Genomic DNA, 17,750 nt, shown 5'->3' with positions numbered 1-17,750 from the left:
AATTGGGTTGAGTCAGATTTTATTTGCCCGTCTGTTGCCCGTTCGGCCAATTCGTTGGCCAACGAATCGGCCGAAACCAGTCGACTAGACCCGACATAGTTATGCGAATTGTCGGATTTTTTTACGGGGTAGTTTTGTGAAGAGTCACTTGTGAGTTTCCACAATAGAGCTATCCACGGTTTCTGACACGAACACTATGATGCTGTGTTTACTTTTACGCAGACATAGGGCGCGCATGGATATCTCTATTGGTGAACTCTGTCTTGCTTGTGTAACTTTCCGCAGCCGGCCTAAGATTTTCAAAATTTCAACAGATAAACAAATTGCTAATGGTCGCATCACCTACCACAGTGAATCCTGACCTCGTACCCATCTTACTAATCCCTCAAAACTCATGTGATACTTTGTCGGAGACGCAGCCGATTTAGCGGTCCCATCACTCAAGTATCGGACTAACATTCCCATCCACTTCCCCGTGTCTTACCACTGGACATAGGGACATTTGAAAGTTGCGAAGGGGTGATGATTGGTTCCTACTTTTCATCTGTGGTCCACGGAGCAATTTTTGGGGGTCCTGGTCAATAACGAAGTAGCAGCTACGGGTAGAAACCAATCCTATGCTATGCTATGGTATAACCCCTAAAGAATATCGTTACTGGCATTTACTTGTTAGCTGAAAGTGCTGTCAGAAGAGATATGGTAGTTTTGAGAGGCGTTGTTATAAATTCTGTAACATTCTTCAGAGTGGCTGAATTTCGTCGAAATACGGCAGAATTGTAGTAATTAGTCGCTTTTTTTCAAGTTACCTTAGAAGTTGCATTATAAATAATAGAACAGCTTAAAAATTAAAAGATAACATTCGTTAACTTTCGACAGATACAATCGTTACAAAAACCATAGCCCAATTGTACCTGCAGGTTGGAATTTCCAAATCCCTGCGGCTTCGGTACGATACGTAAAGAGCTAACAAGCTGTCTCGCACCTCGCAGCAGGAGCAATTCTCACGTAGACCCTCCACGCAGGTAGCCTCCGGAGATGACTAAATCAATGAAACTTTTTCAATCTCTTCTGCTGTTCCGTTCTATATGTGCATGCCAGAAAGGGACACACTGCACGTGGAACCGGACCCAAGTTTTCCAAAATCATTAGACAGTGGCGCCAAGTGCTGACCTTCTGGGTTTTTTTTTCTCCTCCTCCTACTCATTGTGCTTGTTTAGACTTTTCATCCTTTCGGTTGTCGGTTGCACGTCCTTTCTTGCACTTGACCCCTGTGCGTCCCGTTCATAAACTTGGTTTCCCATCCATTCACAGAACCGTTTCTTGGCAGTTGAATGGAGCTGTGCTGTGTAGATTAGCATTTGTTTGTGTGTGCGAAGAATGTCCCAGGGAAACAAAAGTCAAGTTAGGAAAGCCACTTGACTTGAATTTTAGACACAACTCGCTGCGTGTTGCCTCTCCGTAAGGTATACAACGGATGATGAATTATGGTCACTTAAAAAGACATAAAAATAACACAGCGTTACAACAGGTTGAGGAAATTTTCGGTGTTTTGCTTTGTAGATTGTGAAGGAAAGGTTCCTATTCTGAGCGGTGTTGGAAGGTTTTGTTCTGATGCGTGTTATCAGAACAGTATGCGGATATTAAAAAAAAAATCCTGAAATAAGGAGTAGCCTACGATCACAAAGCCTCCTCGGTGAACCTGTTGATCCCACGGTGACATTTTCGACAAACTCTTCGCAACCTTCGTTAAATTCTTCAGCTTGGAGGAAAAAGGTCAAACTTACCTTGCAGATGCATCTGAAGCATGCCATGTTGATTTTGACCTCTTCACCTTCGTTCGTGCAGGCTTCTCTGAAGCCAGCTGAAAAGAGAAGGCAGAGAGAGAGAGATACTTAAATTATGAAAAATGTTGACATGATGATGATGAGGCTGATGCTGATGGTTATGCAAAAAATGAAGCTTCCCAGACGCGGCAAAACAATATTGCAGAAAAAAAACAATCTCCGCGACTTTGCTGCCAGTGAACGTGCCGTCGTCGTCGCCAGGCCAGCCTATCGTCATCGATCTTTGGCGGCTGTCTCAGCCAACTCTAAAAGCCGTCGAGTAGTTATCAATAGGCTTTGGCAACGTCGAGATCGAATCTCTAGTCTCCAGTCCCCTACCAGATCCGACACAGTGTCCGGATTGATTTACTTGGCGTTTGTGGGATGCTAACACGTTTTAAAAAAGGGAAAAAAATATGACATGGCGAGAGACAGAGAAAATGCACAACAATATGTACAAGATAGAGCTCATATTTCATTTAAGTGGGACAGGGTCAAATGTATGACTGAGCTTTTTGTGCTTTATATCTAAGGAAAAATTATGTTTCTAGTGAGTGTCGCCAGACGTACTCACTAACTGGATGCTGCCGAAGCGCAAAAACAATGGGTACAGCCTTTAAAATCTGTTGAAACGTGTCCTACAAAACCATGTCGTAAAGTTTCATAACAGCTTGCTTTTCCTGCTGAACATGACACATAATGGAACCACACGAGTATAATAACCAAACATTGAAAAATTCTTTACCACGCCAAACCATGAAACAAGAAAAAACAAAATCATATAAATGTCGAAGCAGCCGTTTGAGATTGTCACTTGTGCATCTCAAAAATAAGTCCTGTCCAAATAAATAAATCACGAATATTTATTTATAAATCCTGTTCCGATATTTTTAGCCCATGATACACTTCACCACCACCAGCCGGCAATATGATACTCACACGGGGGAGACACTCGACAAGTGAACGCGCGCGTAGGCCAACCCGAAGAATGTTGGCGAATTTGGCACGCCAACACACTCGTCACCCCTTTCTCCGCGAGCTTGATACTTGCTCCCGGCGGGTTCTTCACAGCATCCATCATCGGTCCGGACAGAGTGCTCTGACCTCCAACGGAAATGTAAACAAAAACATGTCAGGTTGAGCGAATTTGGTTAGTAGTTGAAATCCTGAAACACATTATGTATCACTTGCCTAATAGCGTCAGTAGGGGTGGTTATATCTATGGAAGTATTCACAAATTTCGTAGCATTTTTAGAAGAATTTTGGGAAATTTTTCACTCCTATGTCTTAACAGCAATTCCCCACGAAAACAGCATGATTCGAAAAAATAGTTCTCCGATCGATTTTTCTGGGGGTTCCTTGGCCAAAATAATTAGACCCGTATTTTTTTGTTTGGCCATTAGGGTGAACTACGCCGTGTTAGGGTGGTCCAAAAATTGGCAATTTTCGTCGATTTTCGCAAAAGCCACTTTTTTCAAAAAATCATATCTCCGCGCTATTTCATCCGTTTTTAGCTGTCTTAGACGCAAGAGAAAGATGATTAGTTTGGCTATTTATGAAAAATAGTAAGAAGTTTCAAAAATCTAGCTTAACATTTGAAAAGGTCGTATTAAAACTTACTTATTTTAATTGGTAGAGAATTGCTCTGATATGTTTTAATCCTCTACTGGATCAAGTTTACCTGGCGATTTCATAAATAAATTTTTCTCGTGATTAGGAGGTCATATTGACCAACCATTATTCAACGAAAAATATTACATTTATCATATTTTTCGTGTACCGTAAACCGCGATGAGATTAATAGCCACGGTGACATTATTATCAAGGTTATTTTGCTAAGAAAAATACGAATTTTAAACACGCGGAATAGTATCCCAAGTAACATTTTTTTCCAGGAGTTCTACAAAAGCTCTTCAAGATAGCTACAGCATAGCAGTTTGGACCGCGGTGGGATAAAACTCTCTTCAAGTACTCTTCCAAACCCCTAAAAAAGTTTTGAAGAGAATTTTATCCTACCGCGGTCCAAACTGCTATGCTGTAGCTATCTTGAAGAGCTCTTGTAGAACTCCTGGAAAAAAAATGTTACTTGGGTATGAAATAATACTGAGCTTGGTAAAGAAATGTATAAAGTACTTCTTTAAGTAGCTATCAGCTAATTTTAATTTTTTTTACGACATCAAAAAATGTATTTTTAGGAAAAAATAGTTGCAAAATGGATATAAATCAAACATTTTAAAACAGGCTATGAGCAGTTCTCTACGAAATCGGTCTTTTTTCTTAAATTTTAATTTTTGTATTTTTTAATCCGACTGAAACTTTTTTGGTGCCTTCGGTATGCCCAAAGAAGCCATTTTGCATCATTAGTTTGTCCATATAATTTTCCATACAAATTTGGCAGCTGGCCATACAAAAATGGTGTAGGAAAATTCAAAAATCTGTATCTTTTGAAGGATTTTTTTGATCGATACACTGGACTACACTGAAAAAAAATGATACACGGTGATTTTTTATTTAACTTTTTGTCACTAAAACTTCATTTGCAAAAATAACTATTTTTAATTTTTTTTATTTTTTGATATGTTTTAGAGGACATTAAATCCCAACTTTTCAGAAATTTCCAGGTTGTGCGAAAAATCTTTGAGCGAGTTATGAATTTTTGAACCAATACTGATTTTTTCAAAAAATCGAAAAATTGGTCGCAAAATTTTTTCAACTTCATTTTTCGATGTAAAATTAAATTTGCAATCAAAAAGTACTTCAGTGAAATTTTGAGTGTTTGCCCACATTTGAAAAAAATATTTTTGAAAAGCTGAAAATTTGTCTATATTTTGCATTTTTAAACTTTGTTGATACGACCCTTCGTTGCTGAGATATTGCCATGCAAAGGTTTAAAAACAGGAAAATTGATGTTTTCTAAGTCCCACCCAAACAACACACCATTTTCTAATGTCGATATCTCAGCAACTCATGGTCCGATTTTAATGTTAAAATATGAAACATTCGTGAAATTTTCCGATCTTTTCGAAAAAATATTTTCAAAATTTTTAAACCAAGACTAACATTTAAAAAGGGCGTAATATTGAATGTCTGAGAAAACTGCTCCTATAAGAAACTCGTGCGAATGGGGTATTGCTGATGCTCAAGTTGACTGTCAGAGGAAAATTTGTAAGAAATACAGTGACTATCAAAATCAACCCGGTTTTAAACATAACAATTTTCAGCGATTTTTTTTAAAGCTATGTTTTAAAAATAAAAATCTTGAGACTAGCTTCACCGTTTGAATAATAATTGAAAAAATAAATAGACAAAGCTTCATCTCCATAAAAAAATCGGTTCGCGAAAAACAGGATAATTGTCGATGAATGTATTATGTACTTGAGAAAGGGTCATTTCAAAGCTAAACGAAGAAAGCTAGTTTCAACTGAATCATTTATATGATTGTAACATGCTAAATCTTACGCTGAAACCTTTAAGAATTTCGTTGAAACAACTCAGTAGGATTTATCTTGAAATCCATGCTACGTTTTTGGTATCGACATTCACATTTCTAAGAAATAATCAGATTCAACACAACTGAAAGAATACCCTCCTACCATAATCAGTCGAAAAATTGCTAGCTCTTCATGCGTTGACGTTCAATTACAGCTTCCAAAAAGTATGTTCAATCAACGCGATAACGATGAAAGGGTGCCAAGCTATTACAAAGGCAGATTCTTCAAAAATGATTATATTTGATGGCGAAAATACCATTAACTTATAAATAGATCCATAATATTTTTCTTTATCTGAAATGTTGAAATTAGCTTTTCATAAAAATGGCAGGATTCTTAAATTGTTTAACAATTCAAGGGGGTTGGAGGACGATAGGGGGACGTGGTCTAGCGGATCGACATCTTGGGATAAATGGATGAAACGGAGTGTACTAAAATCATCGAAAAATGCTACGTTATTCGTGGATGCTGCCTATGGTTGTCCTCCCGCCAATCAAGATGATAAAATATCAGCTTTGTCTGTAATGGTACCATTATGGATTTCACGGAATTGTGTCTGGAAAAGTACTTCATTAAGGCAGACACGTGTTCATATTTTTGACATGCTTCGAAGATTAGGTCTATTGAACCAAATTCTATACGGCTCGGTTAACCATAGTGAAGAGCAAAAAAAAATAAAAAAAATTGAAATAATTCTATTGTATAAGTCTCTCAAAACAACACACTTGTTGGTTGAAAAACGTTTTGTTCCCACGGGAGCCACAGTTAGTTTACCAAACACAAATTTCATCTTTCCCGGATGTGTCGGTTGGTCTTCAGACAGTCGCTTTGCCAGTTAGCTTCCTTGAATAGGTCTGCCGAGGTGTAGACACTGAGAACCTTATAATAGGTACTTCTTGTTGCATATTTGAACGCGGGGACAAACAACGTACACCGGGAGGGGTAAGGCCAACAACACCGTACAAGCATGCGGTGCGTCGTCTCCATTATCATCTCTGTAGGTGTTGCTATTCTTACTGAGTTAATAATGAGCAGGAGATAGGAAGACGATAAGACAATTCAATAGGGTGCAGCACTGGTGTTGCTGGGGCCATCGCAAACATTGCAATTAATTTGCAGCATGAGCATGCATTCGCGGGAAACAACTTAATGTTTGTTCAAATATTACGTAACTCTTAACGTCTCATAGTTTCTCACACCCTCCTTCCACTATGTGTTACGAAATATTTAAACGAACCTTTATTTGAACCACGTGTGGCTCATGAAATATCATTAGAACATAGATTTCCAAATGGAATGGCAACAATTCGATGCCTATGTGCTCTCTTGTTCTAAGCTTGCTGGGATTCTTATCTAGTTAGCATAAGAGAGCACAGAGGCATCTATATTTTTTGACAAAATAATACGTTCCAACTTTGACAATGCACCAGTTCTTTGAGAATACTTCAAGTCTGTGAGAATTCACTTCCTTCTGAGGCCCTACATCATCTTGGAAGCAGAGGATGTAAATATTTACAACGGCAAAGCTTCTACGAGGTACCGGTTTTAAATTTATTTTGTTTGTCTTGTTTAACACAAACAAAACCTGTATCCTTCTGCGACACAAGTTTATTTGAGTGCTGACATTCTGGATAAAGTCTTGACACACTTTTTAAATTAAATTGGATGAAGCAAAATTAGAGTATGTAAATCGTTAGGAAAAGTTGGGGTTTGGCACTGTATCATTCACAAACCACACTAAATCATGAGGAAACATTGCCTACTTTGATCGATTCTCTCTCACGGCGACTGAGGAAAGTCGAACACTTGATACTCGTGTTCTCTCAAGTGATATGAAAATTTTGACGTTCGAATAGAGTCCAAGCAACTTTGAATTAATAAAATTTGTAACTTGAGAATGTTCAAACCAAGATTTAAATGCCAATGACCTGACCTTTTAAAACTTTAACTTGTCGCATTCAACCTGCCAACTTTATTCCAAGAACAAACTAGAGAGTCTCGATCACGCCACAATCTATCTGCAACATTGTACACAAAAATACCAGTGCAACGCCTGGTACACTTGTCCACTTGTCAAAATAAACATCTTATCTAACAGCTTATGTCTATAACTATTATGAAATTTGTCACACAGTAACCCCAACGACAACGATCAGCCGTCTGGGAACTGGCCCCAGAAACGGGTATCTTTCTGAGCCACCTTGCTAAAGTGGCCAAAGTCCATGGCCCAAACTGCTTTTGAATTTGCGCGCTCGTAAGCCCCGTGCGCGGTTGACGGCCACGGTGGAGAATCGGCGGACATTTTTTTTGTCGTCGTCGTCGTCGATCGATTAATTGGCGACCATTAATTAAAGCAGCAAAAAAGTAGTACCTGGTCCAGTGCAGTTGGTCGCTATAACTCAGTTAAGGTCCCCACAGCTTCGGGTGCATGCTCTTAAGCATGCAGCAGAATGTTTTGACCCGAGGACCCGTTTTGTGAACATTCCAAAATTTTCGCCACTTCCGGCTGCTGCTGGCGCAGAATGGACCGGTTCGCGATAAACGTGCAGTGCTAATGTAGGTTATCGCTGCAGCATGTTGTGCGTGCTTTGCTTGAAGCAACACAGCTGAGTCAAGGACCTGCTGATGTATTTTTGGGAATATTTGGAAACCTTGCACAGCGGTGAACTTGACTCAATTTCATGTTATGTCTGACCAATTGTTTAAACTTCTGTTCAAAATCAATGAACTTATTTTTTGGCTCACGTGATAAGAATGTTTGAAAACGATCTAGCCGATTCGAATCAATAGTAATCTTTTCAAAAAAAAGCCAGCAATCGAATGTTCTCTTCTCACTAGAGAATTGCTCACTCGTGTGTTGAATCCAAAAGCCCTTAGAAACACAAGCCATCGATATTGCTAAAAAGTGGTGGTGAACTTAAAATAAGGTCCTGAAAATGATCAAAACAGTTTATTTCAAAGATAACAAGAACATAAAGATCGGCAACACCTCGCCGATAAGTGAATTGAGCCAACTTCCTCCAACCCCCTAAAATTAAGCAACGTCCCTGACGAGTTCCCCCGAGGTCCGCGTTGTACAGCAAATAAAGCCGAAAGGAATTTGGATATTTTATAGACACTTTACAAACCAGTCACGAAAAAGATCGCAAATGCTTGCCAATTGGCGTACGTTGCGTTGCGCGGCTGGCTGCTGGCCCGTCAGTGAATGTATGTCTCTCGGGAGATTCGTGGAACCGGTCAACTGTTTGGCACTGGACTCGAAATGTGAACTGGAGGCCATTATCAGTAAACACCAAGAGCGCTTTGGCACACATATATTTTCAGCTAAATCGAAGTGAAAGAAGCCAAAAACACAACAAATTTATAGTTTTACTCTTTAAAGAAAAAAACGCTGAAGACGATTCCGGAGAGACCTTCCAAATAGATCTTCGAAACGGGTTGTCGAAAACTCATCAATCGTCTCGTGGAGATCGTAAAGCAGCCCGTGGCTGGGGACGACTGGCCGGTGAAGGTGACGCCGAAGTGCTTCAGCTATGTTCACGTCTCTTTTGAAGGCGACAACAGGCTCGACAGCTTGTCCAAGCCCGAACCTGTTCACAGACAATAGCATACGATCATCTTCGCGAGGGACGACACGCGTGTGATAACATTGGGGAATCAGGTTAGGGTGACAAGAAAAAAAATCTCTGCCAAACGCTAATGTTTAATTAACACAGACACTATTAAGTTTAGTACCTTAAGCTACTAGAAATTTGAAGAACCATTTGTAGAACAGCGTGTTTGAATTTCAGTAATGTGTTATAGTGGAGCTTTTAAGACTGTGCAAAATAAAAAAATAAAAATCATATTTGTATGAACCAAAATTGTCTCTTAACATTCCAACGCCCAAGGCTCCCAAAAAAGTTGGAACGGTAACTTTAACTCAGTGGTCAAACCCCACATTCATTAATTCATGTTCTAAGTCGATATGTATACGTGAAGGTATATTTAAGAGGCTCGATCAAAAAAGTTCACATCTCTATTTTTTTAAGGGGTTACATCCATGTAAATTGACAAAAAAAAGTCAGAGGTTGGTGTCATTACACACTTTATTTTATTTAAAACCTGTTTTCAAGGCATTAAAATATACGAAAACGAAGTTGACTTTATAGCTGTCGGCCACCATTGCACTATGGGGTTTCAGGCGGCCATAAATCGAAAAACCGACATACTCTAATTATTTTTTTGGTATTTTTTTTCGAAAATAAACATTCTAACTAAGAAAAATCCGGAGTTTGAAAGTTGTAGGTTCAATATTCACTGAATTGCAGACCTTCAAAGGCGAAAATGGTAAGAAAAAACATGTTTTTGACAAAAAAATGATTATTTTCATAGTTGTACTGTGTAGCTGTTTTTGTATTTTTTCCTGCATCATTATAAATATTCAGAAAGGTAATTGATTCAACTTTTCAATAACATTTTACAAAACACACTTTTATAGGCTAAAAAAAATAATAAAAATCAAAAAAGATGGATTTTTATTCAAAATTTAGTTTTTTTCAACTTTGTTAATGGAGTACTTTTTTTGTGTGCATTTGTGCGATCTGAAAATTTTGCAGCTTAAAATTTGAACCATGTCCTAACTTGTCTCCAAATTTCAAAGTGCACTTATGTGCACTTTTTGAGTTATGCCATTTTGAACATTTTGATTCATGCAAGAAAATTAATGATTTCGCGTATACGCTTGGTTAAAATCACATTATTTACCTGCGGAGGCAGAAATGACGTACCTGCTATGTATGTTTTGAAATTGATTTGATATTCATGACTTTGTTGGTACCGTAAACTGGGGTGACTTTGATAGGTTTTTCAAATGCCCGTCAAATTAATATTTAAACATTTTTGAGAATTTTGAGTATGTAAGCATTAAGGGAAAGCTTATTATCGAACATATATGCAAAAATGTGACTGTTACATTGGATGTATCAAAAATAGTGGCCAAATCAAATTTCTATCAATGTCACCCCAGTTTACGGTACTTAGGTACGTTTAATAAAATTAGAAATTCCTATTCTAAGTATTTTACAGAAACGATTCGTCGAATATTCATATCAGTTCGTTGTTGTGTTCTTTTGAAAGTATGGATAATAATACCGTAGTGTCCCTGTACGATATAACGAAGCACTATTCTGAAAACGTGAGAACTGCTTTCGAGTATATTTGTAAGAATTACAACATTGCAGAACCATCACATGATCAATTCAGGAAAAACCCACAGAGGAAAAACTACGCATGCTGTTCTGTAGCTTCAAAACGAGGTATACAAAAGCCCATAGAAGAAGTTCATATTTTAAGTAATCTAAAGACAATCGGTTACATAGTGATTTTGATTTAGAAGAATTTATCGTGGAAAACGTGAATTTTGCAAGTGGATCAACCAAAAACGTGGACGAGAATCCATACAATGTTCCATAAAATAAACCGTCTACAATTCTAAAACACCGCAAAAATCAAATTTTAATTGGAGGGGGATGGGGGGGGTCTTCAAAGAGAGGTGGATTTAAACTCAAGAAAAAGAGGAGGGAGATTGAACGTAAATCAGAAACTTTAACATAGCATAAACCGCCATTCCGTGCATCAAATAGACAGAGCAAGAATATCAAAATTCACCACTTTAATGCATGTGGCCTCAAATATATGAAAAAATCGAAAATTAAACTTTTTTTTTGGAAAAATATCAAAATTCATTTGTTTTCATTATACTAAGTACAAACAACACAAAAAAGTCACAAAAAAGCAAAAAAATATTTTTGGCCGCTCGCTTATATGGAAATACCCCATAGTGCATTGCTAGTACCAACCACTAGTGTCTTCCTTTTAACTACAAGGACTTCGCCACCCTGGGCTCCTAAGTGTTTGAGTACGGCACGCTCCGGCGCCGGCGCCGGATACCCATATTTATACTTGAGAAGAATTTTAAGAGCGCCCGCCGCGGAATTCGAACCAGCAACCTCTGGATTGTGAGTCCAGTGCGCGGTCCGATTGATCCACACGGGCGGGATATATATAAAATATACATTTTCATCTATTATCAAAACAAACTTGAAGACATTTGTTTGTAACATTTCCGAGATATAGCTATTCGAAGATACCAGTTTCAAAAAACGAGTGCCACGATAGCTCAACACTGCCTTGACCAAATCGTCTCAAAATTTTGGTGAAGACTCGTTAAAATGGTCCTGTGTGCATGACGAAGGCCGATTTTCAAAAAACGTTTTCAAAAAAAGATAAAAATATGTTTGTGTTTTTTAATATAAATAACCGTCAGTTTTGATATTTGTATTTTTTAAAAAGCAAAATTTTAAAATCGGGCTTCGTCATGCACACGGGATGTGTCTTGAGAGTCTTCAGCCAGAATTTAAGCCAAATTCTTCCATCCCATCTCGAGATATCGTGGCACCCGTAAATCAACTCAGTGTTTCGAGAAGAACGCTCAGAAAGTTTGAGAGTCCGCTTTGCGCACGGCAAAATGTTGAGCTTATAATCGTCTCTAAATTCTGTTTTATCATGTAATATCATCATGAAAATTTCAGAAGTGATTGAAAACCATCTTTTTAGTTTTCAATAATTTTTCTGTGATATGAAATTTTGTGATTTTCTACATGTATGTAACACCTTAATAGGTCCTATAAACAAAATGTAAACATTAGATAGCCCTTTAACACCTTATGTTAATGCCCATCGGAGTAAGCGTGATACACTCAATGTTTACATTAAATTGTGTATCTAGGACCTAATAAAACAAAGATCAGATTTTCCAACTTTTCTCGTCACCCTAACGCTAAGCCACAGCAGGTCAACACGACAGTCAAAACTAATGAGATAGAGAGAAGAAGAAAAAAACGCACACAAGAACGCGGATCTTTGAACGGTGTAAAATTAATTATGGCTTCAAACAGCAAGAAGCCACGAAGGTATTGATTTATCGTTGTTTTGCCAAAATGATCGCATGGGAATTCCACCAGGTAAAATTGGCCTCAATTTCAGCCAATTCTATGCAAGTAATATGATAATGTTTGGAAAAAGGTCGAAAGATAAAAGGTCAATTGTAAAAAAGGATTTGAACAAAACGTAAGGGGGTTTTCATCCTTCAAACATTAAAAAATACGTTTTTTTTATCAGAATGAAAGTGCATTCAACTGAAAAATTATTAATGGAGATGGCCTTTTCCAACGTATTTATTTTGCGTCATCCATAAAGTATGTCACGCTCTAGGGGGTGGGTGGGGGGTCTGAGCAAGCTTGACATTGCATGTTATAAGTATAGAAAAAACGTGACAAAGGGAGGTGGAGAAGGGGGTTAATTTTGGCTGATTTTAGCGTGACGTACTTTATGGATGAAGCCTTTGTAGATTTTGATACAAAATTAAAGATGTTTTTTTTTTTATTTCAAGTCGACGAATGTGCTGGATTAAATTGATGTTATTTTCAAACGATATTCTTAAAACATTGTACTTACACAATACGGATTCTGCAGCGGCGATCTGCCTCACGGAAGACACCAATATCACACCGAAAAACACTAATTGTAGGGACATTTTCACACAGCAATACATATTATCTGCGGCCGGAGTGAACTACCAACTATCTAACTTCACTGTGCTTCAAGAAGCGCGTTAATCTTATTCAACTCCATCAATGAAAATCACTCCTCCTCACTTGCTGGAAAGCGGCTCCAAAGCTGTAAAGAGAACAGAGCAAAAAAAGTAAAATTAGTCAATGACGTACGGGTATTAACGAGCTTAGGAGTCAATGCCAATGCGGTCTGCGAGGCGAAGGTTCTCCTTCTAATTGGCTTGATTGAATTCTTGACTTATAATTGCGTGGTCGATCAAAAAAATAACTGGGATTGAAGTAGCAGGTTTATTTTCTCGATTCAGCATAGCAGGTTTGGCTCGATTGAGAGGAAAAATTCACATGAAGAGATGTGCAGCCTCCCTGGCGCCACTACACGGAACTAATTAAAACGTGTGAAATCCCCGAGGTTTTTTTGAGTTCGCAAAAAACAGGGTTTGCCTCCGGTAAAAACCAAGCTGTGTTTGTGTGTTTACCTACGCACACGCGAAATAATGCTTACGTGCAATTTATCGTGCAAAACCTAAAATCGTTAACAACCACCTCCTGAGAGCAGCGCCACACCGAACCAGTCCTGGTGGTACAGTGAAACACCGCTGGTTTGACAATGAATTGTGACCAAAAATCAACACCTATCGTCTTTTAACTTGATTGCAGATTGTGAAGTTTTGGTCGGCAACCACTGTTTGAAATTTCCAGTACTTCCAAGTTCTCTTGTGGCTGTGTCAAACCATCGAGTTGGTACTGTTGCTAGCAAGAAATCATGAAAATCACAAGAGATACCGAACTCGCGCGCGGAGCTCTTCCAATTGATTTGCCCAAAGTGCCCCCTCTTCAATTGAACTCGAAGGAGCTTCTCCAGCTGACTGACTGGCAGCGCGGACCTTCACCGAAGAAGATTGAAGAAGCCTCAACACGAAACACCGCGGACAAGTGGCTACGCGGCGAAGGGGAACTCGTTCAAATGCCATAAAGTGGTAAGGTAAACAAATCTCCGAAAAGAAAAAAAATCCTGAAAGTCAGCGCCTATAATTCGTAGTTAAAAACAAACAAGTGTATACACACCATCATGATTGAATCAAGCATTTCGAGGCTGCTGAGTGATTTTATCATCGTAACATGTGGTTTATGGGTAAGGAAAATGGGTTAAATATAAAAGGGCTCGTCATTCTAGTAGTAATTTTGAGGGGCAAACATCTTCGAAATCCTGTCCTGAGCTGTCAAACCAACGAGATTTCACTGTAGTTAGTTCATGTCTTGAAACTGTCGTTTAGTCGTTTAGCTAAACTATTTGATCCGCAAACCATGAGTACCTGTGAAGCACCATTTTTACGCTTTCAAAATAATCTACCGGTTCAACAACGTCAGCTGGCATTGCAAGTAATAAATAGACGTTAGCTGGAAAGTAAATACAAATTCGCTCTTGCACTCCCCTTGCAAACACTAAACAGAGTCCCGCGGACCCAGTAAACGGTTCCGTTTAGTTTAATCTACCCGCAGTTGCAGATCCACTAAAGAGAATCACCGCCTTTGTGGAATTATGGTGCACACCTAAACGAAGCGAGTAGTTCACATGCTTCCTACACGCTAAATATATTGTAACCTGTTTTGAGCACAACTTTTAAGTCAGCAAATAAAAGTTTAAAACAAGTGAAATAGATAGCATCCGCTTATACCGAAAGCTGCACATGTTGCATTTTGCGTGTAAGTGATAGGCATCGAACAAAAATAAAATCTGCAAAGACAGTCACACAACTGGTGCACCACCCCATCCGCGTGTTGTGTGTTTAATTTAGCAAGAATGTTGCTACTTGCTAATAAAAACAACAACAACACTTGCACGCATATGTGGCTTCCAGTGACACCGAAACGAAATCCGTGGCGCCACAGACCTGGCGCTGTGTGTGTGTTGTTTTGGGATACAGTCACCTGTTGTTTTTTCTTCGTCATTTTTTTTCTGTTCGCAATGACCAATGTTTGCTAAATAATAGCGACAGGTTGTCGCGAATAGATACCTTAAGGTGAATACACCAAGCAATGGAACTATCTGGGAATTGTTTTTGAAAATTAAATCGTTTTATCTTTCTTATCACGTTAAATTTAGCAATTTCAATAGCTTCACCTGATTATTTGTAAACATTATTAATGGGTTTTGGCCATTTCTATATGACAGACTTGATTTTTTAAACTTGTAAATATTTTTACCGGTAAGCTCGTCCGCTTTCTCATAAGTTTGTTCGTTTGCACAAAATCTACAATTGCTTCATACACGATTAACGTAAATTCTGTAACTGGAAGGTAATAAATCAAACAAGGGCTTCGCGATGATTTTTTGCCATTTACAACTGGGTAAAGGTCTTGAGATCGAATCTGGTCAACGAAATTGTAGTCGTTTTTTATGGATAAACCAGTAAAAAGCTCTCGGTCATCACGTGTCGACAGTGGGAAACGATCCGTAAACCTTCGAAACAGCACTGTTATGTCTTGAAAGCAACTGCCCGTTGAGTTAAAGAAGATCATAAGCCAATGCATTGCAATGTATGAAACTTAGGGGAGATTACATGTTTTAATAAATGAACGAACACAATTTCGATTATTTTAAACGTTTGTTCTTATGTGTATTTAGAAGCTTATAACTCAACCTTTTTTTTCCAAGACTTTTCAAGAAAAAATATTTCATCAAACTTAATTGTCAGTCAACAGGTAAATCGTACCAAAATAAGTCTACTACAGCGATCTCAACCCAAACGCACTCGGCGCGAACATCCATCCTGACCCGTGCTTGAGGCTGTCAAGGCAGCCGGTTTCACCGCACTCGGCCGAAGGGGCTTGATTTTCGGGGATGGAATAATTAACAGGTGTATAAATATTTACTTCTCCATAATTTTTAGAAGCGCTTCAACGCGATGATTCGCGGATCAGGTGTTTGGCTAAAGCTGCTGTTGCGGTGTAAATTTTCACCACACCGTGGAACGTCACTGGTTTGCCATTCATCATATCGTCACCACTTAGGAATTTATCTTTATTGGACGGACAATCCTGTGCAAAAACGATGAACATTTCTAAGCTTTCAAGGCTGATTTTAGTTTTATTCGAATAAAGCTGTACCGCTGTTTCAATCAACACCAACAATTGAATGATCATAAATTAAGTCTACTTTGTTGTTGATCATTGAGCACAATAAAATAATAAATCTGACTTTCTGCACCCAAACTGCGTGTGTGGTAGTCTCGAGACAAAATGTACTTCACGACAATTAACATAGACAATAAATCTAATGAACTTTTGTTCGCAAGCCACATTTATCATTTAATAGACGACAGCTGACATTTCCATTGGTGCAAGCTTAAATTGTGGGTGGTCGTGTTTCACACCATGAGGCCTCAATTTTCTGCTAAGCACTATTAGAAATTTTTACCTCTTTACAACAAACATCTCAACAGCTTTGTCACTTCAACTGTTTCATTTATAACTGGCTGAATCATTTATGAATGAAAGTTGTAACCCGATTCTTTGAAACTATTTACAACTGAGAACAAACAAGTGGCAATGAAATTAGTTCAAGTGCTCCGGACAATCCTGTTGCATTCTCTTCAACCGTGACTAATAATCTGTTTGGACAACAAATAATGATTCACGCTTCTTTCTTTTCTTGATCAATGGATTTCTGTGTTTGATGTATGGCATTCTTTTTAATGGTTCGTTAAAACATAACGTTACTCATAATTTGGCATGTTTAGACAATCCTTATTTGTCCATAAATATTACTAAATAAAGTCGGAATTTTGATACAAGAAGTGTAAAGTCGTCAAAAGTTTTGTTCATGAATGTTTTGTCGATTCAACCATTGCCCATGCTGATTTTTTTTCTCTTAAAGCAGTAAGCCATAAAGGCCTTTAATTCAATAATGCGAATTTTTAATATCGTTCCTACTCGATAGAAAAAAAACTACAAGCAAACTGTGCCAATATCCACAAAAAAAATAACAAAGTGTTGACCCTTATCACATTTCCTCGTTAATTATTCAAATCAAAAATAACAATTATAATCGAAAGCGGCAAGTTCATAAATTCGGAAATAAATCATTCCAATCATAAGGGTCATAAATTCTCCCTAAAATAACAATCACGACCACAAACACATATCTCCACTTAATAAACCTTTCAACCGATCGATTTCTGGCTTAATCCACAGACGTGTTGTGGGTGGTGGGTGGTAGGCATCTATCTGAATCGTATTTCTGAGCGAGAGGTTCAGCTCGAAACCATGAAACTAAGCTGGCGCTGGCGATTGTATCTGATCCACTTTAGTGATAAGAAAGAAAAGGCTGGAGTGTGAACAATAATCACCCAAATTTCAAATTCAAAATAATGATATTGTAATGGCCAAAATAAACAAAATACATAGGATTCAACTGGAGCAAAACTCTGAACAAAGAGTTACCGTAATTCATTGGGTTATAACACAACTGAAACATTAAAACTCAAACCACTTTTCAGAACTTGAAAACTAGTTGCAATTATTATGTAACCCAACTGCAGTGGAAATGGAACGGGCTGAAAAAAGGAAAACTTCAACCTGCAGCAAAACTTTCCCCTTTCAACCGTAACTTTTCAAGTGTCCGATATGCGCTTTTGCATGGCTCTATCTTTCGGACAATGGAGCTCTTTTTGCACTTCGGCCCATTATTGCACATACAGGGTTTTGCAATTTAGAACGAATTAAAAAAGCTTGCCAGATTATGGATACAGAAAACTTTACTTTTGAGCACAATATCCGGGTGACCGGCAGAAACAGTTCTAGGGATTGTGTTGAAACCAACC

The 17,750-nt window shown here is 38.2% G+C and overlaps 1 protein-coding gene across 6 annotated transcripts in view; it reads right to left on the bottom strand.

Annotated features, from left to right (window-relative positions):
* The window catches only part of LOC6050816 (BMP-binding endothelial regulator protein), a 98,629-nt gene that overhangs the window by 55,431 nt on the left and 25,448 nt on the right, over nt 1-17,750 (bottom strand). For all 6 annotated transcript variants that reach the window (XM_038262253.1, XM_038262254.1, XM_038262252.1 and 3 more), the window contains 2 exons: nt 12,812-13,033; nt 1,785-1,861 (listed from right to left, as the gene is read on the bottom strand). In XM_038262253.1, coding sequence (XP_038118181.1) covers nt 1,785-1,861; nt 12,812-12,908 — 174 coding nt within the window. In that variant the 5' untranslated portion in view covers nt 12,909-13,033. The remainder of the gene's footprint in view (nt 1-1,784; nt 1,862-12,811; nt 13,034-17,750) is intronic.

Source organism: Culex quinquefasciatus, chromosome 3 (genome assembly GCF_015732765.1).
Source record: "Culex quinquefasciatus strain JHB chromosome 3, VPISU_Cqui_1.0_pri_paternal, whole genome shotgun sequence".
NCBI lineage: Eukaryota > Metazoa > Arthropoda > Insecta > Diptera > Culicidae > Culex > Culex quinquefasciatus.
Note: the sequence above shows the minus strand (reverse complement) of the source record. Positions and strands in the feature narration are given on the sequence as shown.